This window comes from Spodoptera frugiperda, chromosome 28 (assembly GCF_023101765.2).
Source record: "Spodoptera frugiperda isolate SF20-4 chromosome 28, AGI-APGP_CSIRO_Sfru_2.0, whole genome shotgun sequence".
NCBI classification, from domain to species: domain Eukaryota; kingdom Metazoa; phylum Arthropoda; class Insecta; order Lepidoptera; family Noctuidae; genus Spodoptera; species Spodoptera frugiperda.
Genome location: NC_064239.1, coordinates 13,000,601 through 13,018,568, shown reverse-complemented (window position 1 = coordinate 13,018,568; position 17,968 = coordinate 13,000,601). Strand labels below are relative to the sequence as shown.

Below are 17,968 nucleotides of genomic sequence, written 5' to 3'. Positions count from 1 at the left end.
TGGTATTTGGAGCAAATTTTGCAATAATGAACACGTAATTTTGTCTTAAAGAAAGTTAGGTTAACTTGAGAAAATAAAGAGGATATGTTCTTTGATTATTATTAATGTCAGTGTTGGAAGTTTTTTCGGTTCTTCGCATAAAATTCAGTAGTAGCACGGAGTCTGGAATTGTGCCTATTATAATATGACAATAGGCTTACCCCCTAACACATGGGACTTATAACACAAAAGGTGAAAAGTGGGTGTACAGTGTACAGTGGCATTAAGTGTCGTAATGTGCAAATGCATCTCTGCCTACCCCTTCGGAAATAAAAGGCGTGACATTGCGTTGCATACTTATCATGCCCATAAAGCTGACTATTTGATTATAACCATCATATCATAATTAGTAGTTCCCAAACCGGCCGGTAATAGGCATTCTATAACGCAATACCGCAAAATGTCACAAGCCCAGCTCAGCAGCCGCCAGGTATTTACGACCACCTACATAAAGAGGCTTTCCCTACTCTACACTAATTACGAGAAAGTTACTAATCTTCTTTCAAAGAAATATTAATTAAATCTTAGTTAGATGTGGTGAAATTTTTAATATATATCGTCTTAAGTTTATAGGCCATCTTGTCATGATTATGAGAAATTCTATTAAACATTAGAGCTAGCTACACTCATAAAATGGTGACTATTTTTCTTAAACAGTGGGTAATGAATCAGTTTGTAATGAGTTTGAACTCTTCGTTTGGACATGTCAATAATAGAAAGCTTTACTTCTTATAAGTAGCAGCTCTAAGTGTGGGACAGCCATGTTTCGGCACGAATGAGCCGGCTTGACCGGAGTGATACCACGGCTTCTCAGAAAAGCCGTGTATAAACTACGTGTATAAAGCACAAATGCAAATACGACGTAAAAATAACATTACTTGGCTACTGATAAAACTACCATGTTTAATAAAGAACAACTCTGAACGGACTAAGATTTGGAACATGGCGCCATAGTAACCAGCTCAAAATTACCTATCTAATGATGTAACACACATAGCTATTGGAAGCTGGGACCAGGATTTGCATCCTCCAAAACACAGAGCACATATATTTTTTAATGATTTCTACTATTACGCTGTAAAAGTAGACTCACCCCTTATTAGGTAGGTACATTGAACTCATAACAAATGGCTAGAGAAAAGTGGATGTTATTGTTACATTTGAACCTTTCGGCAACTATGTCAAACCAAAAGAGTTGAGTAAAAGTTTAACCATGTTTAGAAATCGAAAACGTATTTGTCTATTGTATTGTATTCAAGGCGTTGTCTGTCCGTCTGTGTTATGCGGTGACACGATTGAAAACTTTTGAAGCGACCCGATAGGTTTCAATTTGCATATTCTCTTGATTATGTAATATTTTGTGTAGAGAACAACCTAAAATAGTTCCGAAAACCTAAAATAGGAAAGAGAATTAAAAAGAAACATGTTTAAATTAGTCATTTTCAATATAATACACACTTTTCATCGCATATTATTTGTTAACTTGGCTAGCCGAGCAGATCAAGGTATAATTTTTACTACTTGTAAAACTCTGAATTCAATAAGGGACAAACCCACATCTGTAACAAGTAATACATAAAAATATATTTGTATGTTAAACGCTAAATAGGCTTATATTGCATGCTCAACAAGTTTAAGAGTGTATACCAATTATCAGATTAATGGGACGTCAACAAGAGGGAGTTTTAATGAGCTTATATTGTATGGTCCTTAAGATTAAGAGTGTGTACCAGATGAATCGGATGTCAGCAAGAGTGTAAAATGCCAATCATTCAATTTGACCCAAACATACAAATAAACAGGTTCCGCAAAATAAAACAAGAAACCTCCCATAACGCCATACCTGACACACCCGGAAATTAAACTGAAACTCAGAAACCACTCAAAAAAGAAAACAAAGTAATGAACATAACAGAATGATAATTGTTACTTGACCAATAAATTCTTTTGCCAGCAGGTATGTGATAATATCTCCATATGCAATGAAGATTCCAATATTGGTAGCTTTAACTCAAAGATACCAGTTTTTTCTCAAACTCCTCAAGTTTGTATGATGATCAGTCATCCGAGAATGCTTCCAGAAAAAATAGATTGTGGGTAATTTCGCAACTCGTTCGTCTTGTTTCAATCATGTCCTTACTTATATGCGATTCATATTAAAGTTACTTATCTCCCTGGCTAGTTATCAAGGTATATTTATTTATAGGAAGATAGGTGTTAAATATATTATTTTTTAACTAGATTCTGCCAACGACTTCGTCCGTGTTTCCTTGGGATATAAAGTAGCCTATGTGTTATTCCAGATCATAATCTGCTCCTGTTCCAAATTTCAAATCGATCCCTTCAGTCGTTTTGCCGTGTTTCTGTAACAAATATACACACAAATTCCCAAACTTTCGCATTTATAAATAAATAAATAAATAATTAAATAATCCTTTATTTCATAATTTCACAAAATAATTTACATGAAACAGCCACAAATAAGTATTAATCAATAATTATGCTAGTGCACTAGGAATAACTTAATAAGTAACTTACCAATATTTAGGAACTATAGGAAAATTTACTTTTTAACCTAGACTTATGTATAATTAGCGACTTGCCCGAGCTAGGTTTATAAAAACCTGTGTTTCGGGTCATCACTTACAAGACTATCAATTTAGGTGCATGTGTACAGAAATAGAATAACAACTTACAAACTAATCTTACATTCATACTAAAACTTCCAATAGTTTTTCTGTGTCTGCGTAATCAAGATTTAGTAGATACTCTGATAACAATGTACTACATTTATAATAATTTACACTATATATATTTAGTATCTTGTTGACTTTGTTGTACAAAAATGGTCCTAAAAATACGTAAAATCTATGTGCAAATGCATGTCTTGTCTGTGGTTCAAAGCAAACCAAATCTTTCCTCCTCCTGGTTTGGGATACTGGGTCGAAAGGAAGCTCAGAGTGCTGATAAAGTATGGTTTGCAATATAAATAGTTGGCGCACTGTTAGTATTTTACATGCAGTGTATAGTTGGTGTGTGGGAAACCTAAAAGGGCGGAAGGTAGCAACCTTTAGAATTGCTCTTTGAGCGCGTTCCAGAGGAAGCAAGATAGACTTTGCAGTTCCACCCCATGATGTAATACAATAGGTGAGAACAGACTGACACAGAGCCAAATAAACCTGTTTAATTAACTTATAGTCGGCTATGTGGCGTAGGTTCTTAAAAATGTACATTAATTTACGCACTCTTTTGCATAGTAACTCGATGTGTTTACGGAAATTTAGATTCGTGTCAATCGTAACACCTAGATATTTTATGTGGTCAGCTTTAACTAAAGTGGGACAAGTACAAGCAATATTAGCAGAATTGCAATTATGTGCAAATATATCTAGGTTATTAAGCGGTGGATTAATGTTTCTAATTGAGAATGAAATATATTTAGTTTTATCTATATTTAATGTTAGAAGATTTTGATGAAGCCAATTTGACACAACATTAAAACCGTTTTGGGCATATTCATATGTTTCACTTTGAGATTCAGCGGAAAACAATAGGGCTGTGTCATCCGCATATGATAATATTAGCCCATTACGAAGGACCAAACTACATAAATCATTAATGTAAATTAAAAACAATGTAGGTCCCAAAATACTTCCTTGAGGTATTCCGAAACCACTATTTTCCATCTCAGAACTTGTGTACTGACCTATTTTAACGCATTGTTGACGATCTCTAAGATAATCGGTGAACAACTGAAGTTGTTCGCCTCTTATTCCAAGTTTTTCAAGCTTGTGTAGTAACATAGAACAAGAAATTGTGTCAAAAGCTTTAGCGAGGTCCAGGAAAATCCCAATGGTATGCATACCCTTGTCAAGGTTAGTACTAATGTATTCGGACAGTCTGTGAACTGCTTGGTTAGTCGATCTTTTTGGTCTAAACCCAAATTGGTTATTTGAAAGCAAATTGTTAATTTCAAGATAATCTATTAATCTACTATTTATAATTTTTTCTAAAATTTTTGAGAGACCTGTTAATACTGAAATGGGTCTATAGTTGTTAACACAGTTTTTATCTCCCGCTTTGAAAACTGGCGTAACTACTGCTTTTTTAAGCGGTTTGGGAAAGATTCCTTTAGACAAACATGACTGAAAAATATGGGTCAATGGAGGAGCAAGAAGGTGTTTAAACCTTTTCAGTATGTTATTAGGAATGCCATCCCACCCAACAGCGCAATCGTCCTTTAACCCTGTAATTATCCTTAAAATTTCATTGACGTCAGTGTTTAATAAAACAAAAGATTTTGATGTTTTCGTAGGGGTATTTACAGCCGACAATGGTTGGTGGGGATAAGTACTATGGTTCAAGGATTTTTCAGCTAAGGTTTTGCCAATGTTAGCAAAAAAACTATTTACTTTATTTGCGGCTACTAGTGGGTTTATTTCTGAAGACAGTAATTCGAGTGGGGGTTCAGGATTTTTCGATCGAAAAGTATTTGTTTTAATAAATTTCCAAACGAGTTTACTGTTTTTTCCTGCCTTCTGTAACTCATTCTTCTCGTGTTGATATTTAACTTTTTTTAAAAGGTTGTTACAAAAGTTTCTATACCTTTTATATGAAATAGAAAGTATTTCATTATCAGGTGCAAGTTTTGATTTTTGGTGTAGTTTGTCCCTATGCCGTATACAACGAACGAGACCTGGAGTGATCCACGGTTCGATCGATTTATACCTTCTAGACGTTATTTTGGTAATTGTATTTTTGTTTATCGCATGTTGTAGCGCATTTATAAAATACTGTAATGAAATATTTGCGTCATTAGTATCGTAAACAGGGTCAAAGTCGATGTCGCGAATGGCACGTGCAAGATTAGTCATATCAATTTTTAAAAAGCTACGCATGCAGTTTTTTCTAGGTGAGGATTTTTGTATTGTTAGCAAAATAGCTTGATGGTCCGTAAGCGATGAATTGGTGACTAATGTTTTGTTCGGATGTCGGGTTTTTATGATGAAATGATCCAAACATGACCCAGACTGGTGCGTGGGATAATAATGGGTTGGTAAAAGACCATGAAATGAACAAATATTTAGGTAGTTATGTACATGTGTATCTGCTCTCTCAGAAGCAATATTAATATTTATGTCACCCATTAATATAATGTTCTTAAAAGCAGATAAATGTTTTAAGTTTACATCAAGTGAGTCCAAAAAGCTGTCAAGGTTTTGAGACGGTGGCCTATAAATGGCCATAATTACAGTATCCGGAATAATTTTAATTACTAAACAGTTACTATTTTGAACTCTGGGCTCTTCCACTAGAACTTTTAAGTTGTTTTTGATGTACACCACTACACCATCATTCTGATTCATGTTTGAATTTGTTTTGTGAGTGCAGTAGCCGTCGAGAGAAGGTAAATTGGCTGTCTGAGAAGATAGCCAACATTCTGTTAGGACAATAACATCACAGTTAATGTCAAGACTTTCTAATAGAACTTCAAAGCCATCCATGTTGCGATTAATACTGCGAATATTTTGAGTTAGTAGCGTAAGCGTATTTTCCCCAGAAGGAAGAAGAAGTTTACAATCTTCTACATTACAGGTATTGGCTTCAGACACAGAAAATTCATCCAGATCAGTGATTAGCTGACTGGCCATAAAAACTAATTACTAAATTAATAAAATATAGAGTAACTTTTAACTTACGAGACAATAACTAAGTGCTACTAAATAAACTGTCCGGGGCGCTCTTAGGCGCCTTCATAGTCAATCGAATTGATATAATTAATCTCAGCATATTTACGCGCCGGACACTCTGCGTCACCAGTCTGATGGTCACATTTCTTCTTGAAGCGCTTGCACGTCGCACATTGAGGCGGAGAAGATTTACTGTTACACTCCTTGTGGGAATGCCCAGTCTCCCCACAGTGGTTGCACGTAGGACTAGTTTCACGACAAAACTTGGCTGCATGGCCAAACTGCTGGCAGTTGAAGCATCTTGTAACTATTGTGTAATCTCTTACAGGGCAAGAAGTCCAGTTTATAAAAATCCGGCCTTGGTTTATGAGTACTTTCCTGACGGCAGCAGAAACTTCTAATATATAATTGCAAGTGGGAAGACCTTTCTTACCTGACTTATGGCTCAATTTGACAGTAGCAAGAAAGGACTCTCGAGTACTATTTGCCAATTTCTCCGAAAGGTTTTGCTCATAGATGCAATCAAATACTTCTCTTTCAGTAAGTGCTACTGGAACTCCAACGACAGCAATCCTAGGTCGGCGCTTGGGGGTTTCTTCTACCGTAAGGCCAGATGACATCAGTTTCGTTGAATTCCTGAGCTTTTCAATATCTCCTTTGTTCTCGGTCCTAATAAGTACACCCCCGTTTCTGACTTTTTTTAGGCCACGGACATGAAGCTTTAGTTCTTCAGGCGAAATAATTTTCTGAACAAGTGACTTTGTGTCTTCGCTTGTTCTCGTCTTGTCGCAAGGATAGATGGCCACAGAACTCAGATTTGCTGGGCGGATGAGGGTTTCGGAACTTTTTTTTACTATGTTAGCGTAAGATGAAGAGGTTATGTCAGAAGGCGATAATTTGTCGATTATAGTATTTTTGATCACCTTAATAGATTCTGCAAGGTCCAGCTGTTCTTTTAGATGCAGTACTGTGTGGTGCGCTTGGATGGTTTTTTGCTTTAAAGCTTGATATTCTACGGCCATTTGACTTGTCCCCTTTAAAACGTTGCGACAAAGGGCGGAGACACGCTGCTTTTGATCGTTGTTCATTTTCCCTTCTGAGACTATGGTGCAGACCTCAGTGAGAACGGCGTCTATTGACCCAATCCATTTCTGGATATCTGGTGTTGAAACAACTTCAGGGGGTAACTCACCAGCCAACACGGCTGGAGCTTGAGGTGGAATTTGCTCAATAGGTTGAACTGGTTCTGGTTGATTTGGAGTCGGTGGAGGACTTCGCTGCAATAGTTGGCTACGCCCGAAAGGGGAAGCTGTTTGGTTAGACATAACTAACACAGATATATGTTATAACCAAGAAATATTTAGTTCATCTTGCACAATATAAGTAAGTATAAATTGTAAAATCACACTCGCGACACACTTTACTTTCGAACTGACACTGCAGTTAATTTTATAGTAACAATTATTGTAAGTTATTAAGATATTACATTATTATTAAAGGCAAAGTACACGTCTATGAAGTCTCGCGTCTTGTTAGCGAAAAACTATTATAATATTAGTAAGAAGTAAGATTATTCTTTCATATTGTAGGTAAATATTTTGAACTCATATTTTAAACAAGGATGCTTCGATAAGTAAGTTAATCCAATGAGAATCGTATTAACACAACTAGCGAAAAATTTACGTCCCAGTTGGACGTACATTTTTCGCTAGTTGTGTAAAAAATTCTACCAACCTATTTACTTTCAAAATTCTATACATAAAGCATAGAAAATATCCTTTACATTTCCAAACCCTATAGAGAAAAACGACACTGTATATTACTATATTTTTCACCTCAAAAAAGTAGAGTGATAAATAAACTTCACGCAGTATATTGTAGACAGAATAGCCTTACTGTTCCTATGACAGGTATGAAGCATTCTACAGATATATTTACATATCAAAAGACTAGAGCCTAATAGCCTATGTGGTAACATTTAGAAAACCTACTTCTACTGATGACCTTAGCTATCTTAGTAATTTTAGCAATGGTTTCTGCTGTTACGGTATCCACGACAATCTGAAAATCATATTGACATAACATATCTCTATGGTATTTCGGTCAAAAACCCAGATCCATCTAGAGATTGCGAGATCATGAGACTGTTTGAACTGTTATCATATTAATATATATATGATTTAGAACTCGGTGTTAATTTCAAAGAGAGACTGATTTATAGACAATTTTATGGTGAACAGCTGGATTATTAAAGTTGAAATTGGAAGAAGGTTTACTATAGTTGCAGATAATACTGGAAAAATTATAGAGAGAAAAAAAAACAAGGTGATAAAAATATCTGCTGGTCACATTAATAAAAACTACTGGCCAAGCTTATAAAAGCAGCCATCAGACCACCACAGATGGGGCCCAGCAGGGCTGATGCCTGATCCGAAGCTGCGGACTACCTAGCGGGTTTACCGGGCTCCGGCTTGAAAAGCAGGAGAAGGAACGGGGTGGTTTTTAGTCAGTAAGAGTCTGACACTCCCTCTCGCCTCGCCCAAGGCGAGAAAAGTCATTGGATGATTTTCCCCCTCAAAAAAAAAGCTTATAAAAAGTTTCCCTAACGGCCAGACTGACAGACTATTTTTATTTTTTTTATTTGTTGACAATTAAAAAGTACCTATTTATGGTTCAATTGGATTAAATGATTTGACTTTGACTTTGACTTCGACTGCATAAGATAGTAATATAAAAAATGCTATACCATCCTTGACCTTTGAAGATCTGCTGAGACTTTTTAACCAAGATGATAAACAAGCCGGCATTCCGAATGATATTACCGCGTTCCACGAAACAGAGCCAGGTGCAACGGAAGTATACAATCCCAACGTAATCGCAGTGAAATTAGTTGAGACTCCTACAATAAATTAAGAAGCTTATCAACAAAGCTTTAGAGTTGAAACTCCGAGTAATAGTGTACGAGATTTGACGAGGTAAGGTTTAGACTCGTACATTAGAAGAGAATTAGACGCGGTCGTTTGTTGGCACGCTTGTGATGCCAAATTACTTGGTATTTTGGATGCAGTTTGAGATAATGTTAATAATGTAATATCTCATGGTGAATCTGATTATATTTTAATTGGTTTTACCAAAAATTTAAATTTGATTACATACTTAAATTCATGATTGCACAACTACTTGCAAGTGCAAGTTGTCCAATACGTTGCACTTGCAGATGTTTTTAAATAAACCAAGTGCGCTTGGACCCCACGGACCAAGCCCTAACAGCTCAAAATATAATAACCATCTAAATATAGAATCTAATTACTCCTAAAAAGGAGTTCCTCAGGGCTTCATATTGGGCCGCACCTAAAATTAATATTCCTAATTCATCAAAAAAAAAGTTTATTTGTCAAAAGCTTTTAGATGAAAGCATAATATCACTATAAAAATAAACATTAAACACTTTACGAATATAAACAAACTATAAAACAAACACTTCTTAACATATAAGATCAAAAACATACTTCTATCGATTTTTTTTTTCACTTTGAAGTATATCGATTGAGTCAACGGAGTTCAGTGAAAAGAAACAGATGGCTACTATAAATACGGCTGCTATTCTGGGTAGCGGGTTCAAGCCCGGACGATGCATTCCTGAGCTATGACTACATGCTTTTGTACTTAAGTTATTAGCTGTACAGTGTTAGCGTATTGAGATTAGATTGAGTTAACTTGATTGTGAATTACGATTGGCGTTTTGTTTAGAATTAGCGTTAGAAGCATAGTTTTGTTATGTTAGTTGTTTTCGTTTTGTATTATGTTCTATTGTTGTTCTCAAAATAGTTAGTTATAAAAATGTTAACAATACTTGTTTGTGTTGTTCTCAAAAATAAAATATATGAACTAAATTTCTTACTACTTTATTTTCTTTTGCCCCCATCCTATTAAGTGAGAGTTCATTAAAGGACTATCTACATTTAATTTGGCCGACTTTTCATATATCGCCAATCTGGTAGCTATTTGTCGTTCTCCTGTGTCGTGGCTGCGTTTATAAACATACAATTTCACTATTTATTACGTGCTAACACTAACAGATATCTATTATTATGTGTCCAAATTCCTTACTTCTTTATCTAGCTGAAGATGATAATCTTAATCAATTCAGAAGACTTAAGTACTACATTCCCACGGCTTAAAATTCACTCCAGCCTCAGCTAGTTACATAACCCGATTAGTTTAATTTAACCGTTCACATTTAAACTGCGGATATTATGCTGTCGTTTCGTTTACACAGAAATTGTGTTCGTCGCTCGTAAATTGCGAACAGCACAATTTATTTAACCGTCCAACTAACTGGGTCACCGAATGTGAAAACTATGTGCTGCACAAATTGACAGTTAAATTTATATCTATGTTATAACCGCCTTATATAGGTTTATGCAACAAATTTTATTCATTTATGCGAATCACTTGCATGATCTCCGTAGATGTGTGTTCAACAAATTCAATTTGATGTTGACGATGGATTTATGGAGTATCCAATGTTATTTAATGTTATATCTTAATCTTATCTGTAGAGTAATGTTCTGGGAATTTATAGTATTTATGATGCGATTAGTTTATGTACAGTTGCTTTATTTTTCTTAAAAAAGACTTGTGGCAGATTAGGATTGTCTTCTGTATCGTGGATGTGTTTACAACTTAGTATGTCCACATCTGGTAGAAATAAAAAAACCTGTTTTTTATTCCATGACTTTTCTTCATGTGTACGCATCATTAGATTTCGGTTTCATTTATTACAACAACTGATTTCTCCTTATCTCATTTCCAGGAGTTCGTAGAAGGAGACTACCCGATGGACGGCAACGATGATTGGGATTCTGATGACTTGCCAGACTCCAGTTCCACCTCCAAGCCTCAGATCCTGGGAGTGACTCCATCAGCCATGTCCAGGTTAGGACCAGTGAAGACCGTAGTCGTATCAGCTGCCGAGACAATAGCAGCTACCAACGCGAGACCCAGGATCCTGGATGACCGTGAGTAAATTTCGATTTCGTTTGCAAACGAACTTGGTCGAAGGAATCTAGACCCTAATTAAATATCTTACAACACACACACAACGTGTCCGATTTGAGGCTAATAGGAATACGTTGTTCAGGGCTTTGAATTTGAACAAAAACGATATAGGCACTCTCCACAAGATATTAAGTAAGCCAGGTAGTGATGATGCAAGAAAATTGTTCAACTTCATGGCCTTGATCAATTGATTCCGATAGTTTGTTGTATAACTACACTGTATTAGGGTACGATGGGACTGACATACGCTGAGCGTTGTGCGTTATACAAGTCCCTAAATATTCATAAGAATAAAAAAAACACACACACACACAACGTCACGCCTTTTATCTCCGAAGGGATAGGCAGAGGTGCACATTACGGCATATAATGCCGCTATACAATGTACACCCACTTTTCACCATTTGTATTATAAGTCTCATGTAATAGGGGGTGAGTCTATTACCATATACTGGACACATTTCCAAACTTCGTGCTACCACCGAGCAATTTTCGAAAATACGAAAAAAGCCCTGTAGTACTTTGCCCGACCCGGGAATCGAACCCGACACCCCTTGTTCGGCAGTCGCACTTGCGACCACTCGACCAACGAGTCAGGCAGTTAAATATCTTACAAGTAGTATTCATCTGACGACATTATTACGTGCCATAATGTGCACCTCTGCCTACTCCTTCGGGGATTAAAGGCGTAACGATATGTATGTATGTATGTAGTATTAATCTGTACCTACTTAACTAATGTTATATTAATTATTTTTGTAGCCCTTACTCCGGTTGAAAGAGCAGCCCTTCGGAAGGCAGCGTATAGGAGCATGAACGACTTGTTGAAGAACGGGAAGTGCGTGGACCCTCAGCCACGCTGGATGATCGTGAGGCAGCTGGCCCCGGCTGCTGATACTAGGTTAGTACAGAAAGCATTATAAGACAAATCAGAAATTCCAAACTGCAAACCAGGAGCTACAATAGCAACCAAAGAAAAGTGTACACTCAATCGATGAAATTAAATATGTTCAGTGATAGAAAAAACCATCTGGTAGTATCTTGCTACAATAAAATTACTAAAAACTCAACCATAAATACTTATTTTTTATAACGTCACGCATTTTAATCCCCGAAGAAGTAGGCAGAGGTGCACATTATGGCACTTAATGCCAATGTACACCCACATTTCACAATTTATGTTGTAAGCCCAATGTTATTACATAGTGGTAAGCCTATTGCCATATACTGGGCACATTCCAGACTTCGTACCACTATTGAGAACTTTTCGAAATACCGAAAAAAGCCCAGTAATACTTCACCCGACCCGGAAATCAAACTCGAGACCCCTTGCCCGGCAGTCGCACTTGCAACCACTCGGCCAACAAGGCAGTCCATAAATACTTATCTCACGATAATCAGAAAGAAAGAAAAAGCATTTATTTGACAGAAGACACGCACATAAATACAAGTAATCAGTTCCATATGCAATTAAGCAAAATAGTAGAATCATTATTTAACCATAAAAATCTCTCATTTCCAGGTATTTGCCGCCATGCGTACAGCTGCACCGATGTGCTCCGGATTCTGGCTGCTGCGTCAACGAGAGTGAAGTCTGCGCCCCGATTGAAGGCAAGACAGTCGTCTTACCATTCTACGTAAGTTTCTTCAGCGTATTACCCTGTACCCCATTGTATTTGCATTAAACTGTAAAACTAACTTAAATGTTATCTCCAAAAATGTTACACTATCCATTGCTAATTGTTTAAAGAGTCCCATTCTTTAAAAATCTCGGATTAAAAAAGCGTAAAGCTCAAAGATGCCCTAATCTATCAAGAATTTAAGAACTTAAAAATCTTACTGACGACCACTCAAATGAACTAGAAAGCAGTCAAATTCTCAATGTCTTCTTAATTTCCAGCTTCACAAAGCGACCGGATCAATGAACGTGGTGAAGATGCAGTTCTTCAACCACACTCGGTGTGGATGCGTCTCTCGAGGCACACTACAGATGACGGTCACCACTGCAGTGGCCAAACCTAGCGACGGAGACAGCCAGGAGGAGCTGGAGAGACCCTCACGCAGAGCCATGGCGGAGAGTCAGAACGACTGGAGAGCACCCACCGAAGAACCTCTCTTGGAAAAGAACGATGAACCAACTGCGCCTCCCCAGTTACGCAGGTTCGTTTTAATACGTGGATCCTCATTTGAATCCTATTTTCTATAATTTATAGTTCTATTTTCTATAATTTATAGTTCAATTTATTATATTCACATTCAGATTATATTATTGGTGGGTTTGGCTTGATTGCCAAACTTTGCTTTAGATCAACTGTTGTTGCGCGAGTGCATCCGCACCAAATAAAATTACTTATATTTTATACTAGATGATAGGCAGGGTTTCTTACACTATATGTTTAGTAGAGATTTGAAAATTATATATTTTTTCCAGATGTACATGTCCAGCTCTATTCCTGGCCAGCATGACGGAGTACGAGCCTTGTTCATGTGTCTGCGACTGGCCAGATGCAGCCCGCCGCCGAGACTGCCAGTACCTCGCCAAGGGGCGAGAGCATTTTGGTCTTCGAGACAGATTCTGTGTGGCTCGAGGAGACTGCACACCACCCTCCTGTGAATATGGCGCCTACGACAGAACTGTAGGCAAATGCCCCCTGCGAAGGTATAGAAGAATGAGGTACCACTCCCGAGGAAGATACCAAGAGAAGACCATGGTGGTGTGAGCGAACCAAGAATGTATTTGGTTATATGTATTCTACTGTATTATGCCAGATTGCCAGCATTTAGGGGATATTCGTGATCGTCTTGATTTTTTGCATTTAGACTAAGTACCTATTTGTAAAGTCTGAGCAAATTGTATCTCTGTGGTGTATTCTGTTTTATAAAGCCACCCATATTGTACAAATTATGAGTAGACGATCTACAACTTTAATGAAACCTTTTCAAATTATTTTTATAATAACTATCGTGAGACATACTAAATTAGCTAAAAAATCACGGTTTACTCACATACGTTAATGGAGAATTAAAGCTCTACTAGCGTGTTAGTGCTAGCTAGCGTGCGCAGGCGCGGCAGCGTCGTCAGGCCTACTCCGCGAAAGAGTCCCTTTGTGACTTGAAACCAGTAGAGCTTTTCAAATTGTTATCAAAGAATAGTTTAGTAGCTACCTAATTTACTTTACATAGTAGAATGTTGTTAGTCGACAATAAAAATATTTTATTTCTTGATAAAGATTAACGAACTGTATGAAAGAATTTTGTGCCCAAATGCATTAAATTTGAAGAAGTCCCCTATTTGTGTATGAGTTCGTAGCAGCATAATACCCACATTCATATTACTTTAATTGTGTACATGTATTTAAATAGTAAGTTTAATTATTATGTACCTATTGTATGTACAAAATCGCCTCCGACCCGAGAGTGTTTTGGAAATATCGCCTTGTTTGGACTTTTGATCGAAATTCAATAATGTTAGATACTATATCTCGTCTATCACACATATTAAATTAACTAAAAATCACGGTTTACTCACGGAGCCTCTCTCTATGAATATACGTGAGTAAACCATGATTTTTGGTGAATGTTAGATTTTGTTCAAATGCTATCAATTTATTTTGTAGTACTTAAATACTTTTTTATAGATTGTGCTAAATAAACTGGAAATCTGATGGTCACTGGTATTTGAACCATTAATAAGAAAAAACAAAGTTATTTTACTACTACTATGTATAATCAAACCAGAATTAAACTATAGTCAGTATCTGATATATTTTTTTGTTAATCGTCGAGATAACTGTCCTACACACATACACTTTTTTGTTAATCGTCAAAATGTCTTATACAAAACTTGAGAATTTTCAATGCAATTTTTGCCTGAATTTCACGCCGGTTTTCTGTAAGGCCGTAGTCCGAGGGCCGAGTCAGCCCATTCGTGACGAAGCATGGGTCTCCTACATTTATGATCGCAGTACTCCATACATTTATACTCCGTGTCTTGTTATTGACAGCATTTTTAGGATTCCACCATGTTTTGTGTTTAATAATTATCGTGAGACATTAATAAATTAATTGAACTTAACTACATATGTAGTTATACTATTTACTCACGTCGCAAATGCATGGTGCTTCTCAATATAAGACCCGGTGTAACTCGAAACTAGTAGAGTTTTTCTCGAACCAGTATCATGAGTATACTGTATAATATTTCAATTAGTCCACCACCTTTGCTATTCAGTCAGACAATCGTTTTATTAAATTGAATAATTCATTCGATGAAATATTTTTTATGAAGCATAATATTTTTCATGAAACGTCTTTTGACATTAAGTGATTTGATTATTATTTTGTAAGATTTTATATTTAAGTTGTAAATAAACGTGGATTTGAGGAGAACGTTATTTTTTATTTTATGAAACAAACCTATACATATTATTTATGAAAGCAAGTGTCCTGTTCCGCCAGAGATGTGCTATATGTATAGCTATACTACGAATATCACATAGTGAGAGTATGTGACCGTTTCCACTTATACTTAGCTATGTAGCTGTGCGAGAAAGATGTACTATTAAGATTTGCCGCCGTAAAATAGCTGTACGAGGAAGACGTGCTCCAGCACGTCTACCCATAAGCTAACCTGTTCACTCGAGCGTTGAAGACATCCAGCTTATACCCTTAAGGAAACTGGCAAAGAATTCCACTCCTTAGCGGTTCGTACAGGGAAGCTTAAAGCGAAGCGCTTCGTGCGAGTGGGTAGGATATCCATCGATATGTTGTATCGATTGTAGGGAAACCATCCGCATCTATAGCACCCATCTTTCCATATAAAATAGCTGAATAGTTTCCACAAGTGCTCAAGCTGTGTCCCAATGAATATGATTGATGGAAGTCAAACGTATCCACAACAATGTAGCATAGCACATCTAAGGTGGAAAATCACCCTTAAACTCAACACAATCGAGCTTCTTCAGTTGTCCTATTTAAGTCGCTTTCCACTTTACCTTTACTTTATTAAAACCTTAACCAAATCAGGAATCGAACAAATATACAATATACAACTGGAAGAAGAATAAACTTTTAAATAAAATATAATAGTCATGAACACATTTTGACAGAGTACATATTTCGTATTTTTTTGTAAAACACAATAAATATTATTAACCAGGGCAGTTAAAAACGTATAATTACAACAATACTTATGTTTATACAGATGGCTTCAAAATTGTAAATTCACAGTTAATTAATTAATTGCGTCATTCTATGAGCACTTAAGCCTTTAACCGCCATCAGAAAACTGTTGAAAGCAAATCCTCCACTAACGTAGGTCACCGGTGATCTACGTGGCGGTTAACGTATTAAAAATACGGTGACAGCAACCATACCTACTAGATATTTTCTTCAACATTTAGGGAACAGAGAGTAAAGTTCCATAAGGAAAGGAAGGGCCTCCGACCAGGGGCCTTAGTCTTTTTTTTTAAGGGGCTAAAATCATCTAATGACTTCTCCCGCCTTGGGCGAGGCGAGAGGGAGTGTCAGACTCTTACTGACTAAAAACCACCCCGTTCCTTCTCTTGCTTTTCGAGCCGGAGCCCCGGTAAACCCGCTAGGTAGTCCGCAGCTCCGTCCGGAGCTATGTAGGTTGTATAGCTCCGTCCCTCTTGCACTGCTCAATGATCGACCATTCTGACACAATTGTAATAGCAGACTAAGGCCCCAGGCGGAGTGATTATGCCTGGCGGTCTTTCTGCACAACTATTGTTCGTTGGAATTTACAATACATGTTTACTCGTATGTAAATTTCATATGTGCGATGTAGGATTAATGACGTCACTTGTCATATTATTATGCCGCCACATACAAATTAACTTTAATATAAACTAAATAAGAAGCCGTATAATGTCGGTAAAACAGATTTTTTTTTAACAACCCTACTCACCTTACCTACGTTTGTTAAAAGTATCTTAAGAGCTGACTAATTTATTTGACAGAGACCCGATAGCAGTGCCTTTTAAGTCTAGGAAAAATATTTAGCGCCTGTATCATCCTCAGTAAAACGAACGTAACGCTTAGGATGCACGCCAAGCGACTAGCTAGGCGCTAAGCGCGCAGTGCAGCCGGTCGCGTTCATTTTAGAACGTTCGTTTTACTGGGCTACTCGCTAGGTGACGCGCTAGACACTAGGCGCTAAGCAAGCCACCTGCCTGTGCGTCCGCGGCCTTAATGTATCATCCTCCCGTCGGGAGACGAGAGGATTTTTTTAATGAGACAAGCCTGCTACTACCTCCCACAACCCTAAAAACCTTGTTAAGTACTCAATACTTTATCATTAAAGTGTTACTCAAGTCTTCGATAATAAGTTGTAATATGAAATTATGAACCGTGTATTTATAAATTGCCTTCAACAAATTACGTTTTAAACCATTTAACTTATATTTTTGGATAATATATCAACGCAGAGACGTTAAACTTCGAAACAACACGTATTTTGATTTATAGACAGTTTACAATTGTCCTCAAATTTTGTATTTAAACAGTTGTACTCTAACACAATATGAGGTCGTATAAAAAGCCGATTTCAATCAAAACACGAGTCGCCGTTGAATAGCAAACACCGAAATATTTCTTCAAGAAATTGGTGTTTCAAATAACTTTTATACAATGAAAGTCTTTGTGTTACTTACCGTTGCTATTGTGAGTACTAAACCTATATTAATCTAGTTTGTTGGTGTTTATGTGTGACAAATTAAAGAGGCATCTAATAAAAACATGAAGGAATTTATTAAATTGTGGCGTGAACTTCTTATCCATGATCGAGTGTTGTGGAAGACTAGAGGATATAATATGAACGATGAGAAGAATGTACTGAAAAAGTAATATCGTCACGCCTTATTATCCCCGAAGGGGTTGACAGAAGTTCACGATATGGCAAGTAATCAAAAGAGTGCAAGTGCGACTCCCGGGCAAGGGGTTTTGGGTTCGAACCCCGGGTCGGACCAAGTATTACTGGGCTTTTTTCGTTTTTTCGAAAATGTCTCAGTAGTAGCACGAAGTCTGGAAATGTGCCCAGTATATGGCAAATGGCTCACTACCTATAACATGGGATGTAAAACATAAATATTGTGAAAAGTGCATGTACAAAAAGTAATAATGATTAGTAGTAAAAACGGTCAACTATAATAATTATT

General features: G+C 36.9%; 2 protein-coding genes across 2 annotated transcripts in view; one reads left to right on the top strand and one right to left on the bottom strand.

Moving 5' to 3' along the window:
- The window catches only part of LOC118265056 (uncharacterized), a 39,899-nt gene extending 24,720 nt beyond the window's left edge, over positions 1-15,179 (top strand). Inside the window, exons 2-6 of the mRNA XM_035577753.2 lie at positions 10,546-10,750; positions 11,553-11,691; positions 12,313-12,427; positions 12,691-12,950; positions 13,222-15,179. Coding sequence (XP_035433646.2) covers positions 10,546-10,750; positions 11,553-11,691; positions 12,313-12,427; positions 12,691-12,950; positions 13,222-13,510 — 1,008 coding nt within the window. The 3' untranslated portion in view covers positions 13,511-15,179. The remainder of the gene's footprint in view (positions 1-10,545; positions 10,751-11,552; positions 11,692-12,312; positions 12,428-12,690; positions 12,951-13,221) is intronic.
- Positions 2,459-7,268, bottom strand: LOC126912658 (uncharacterized). The gene has a single exon (XM_050705746.1). The coding sequence runs from the start codon at positions 7,052-7,054 to the stop codon at positions 5,783-5,785; it is 1,272 nt and encodes a 423-aa protein (XP_050561703.1). The 5' UTR covers positions 7,055-7,268; the 3' UTR covers positions 2,459-5,782.
- Positions 15,180-17,968: the final 2,789 nt, after the last annotated feature.

Coding starts and splice junctions, on each gene's coding strand:
- LOC126912658 (XM_050705746.1), bottom strand. CDS start 7,054: ATGTCTAACCAAACAGCTTCCCCTTTCGGGCGTAGCCAACTATTGCAG.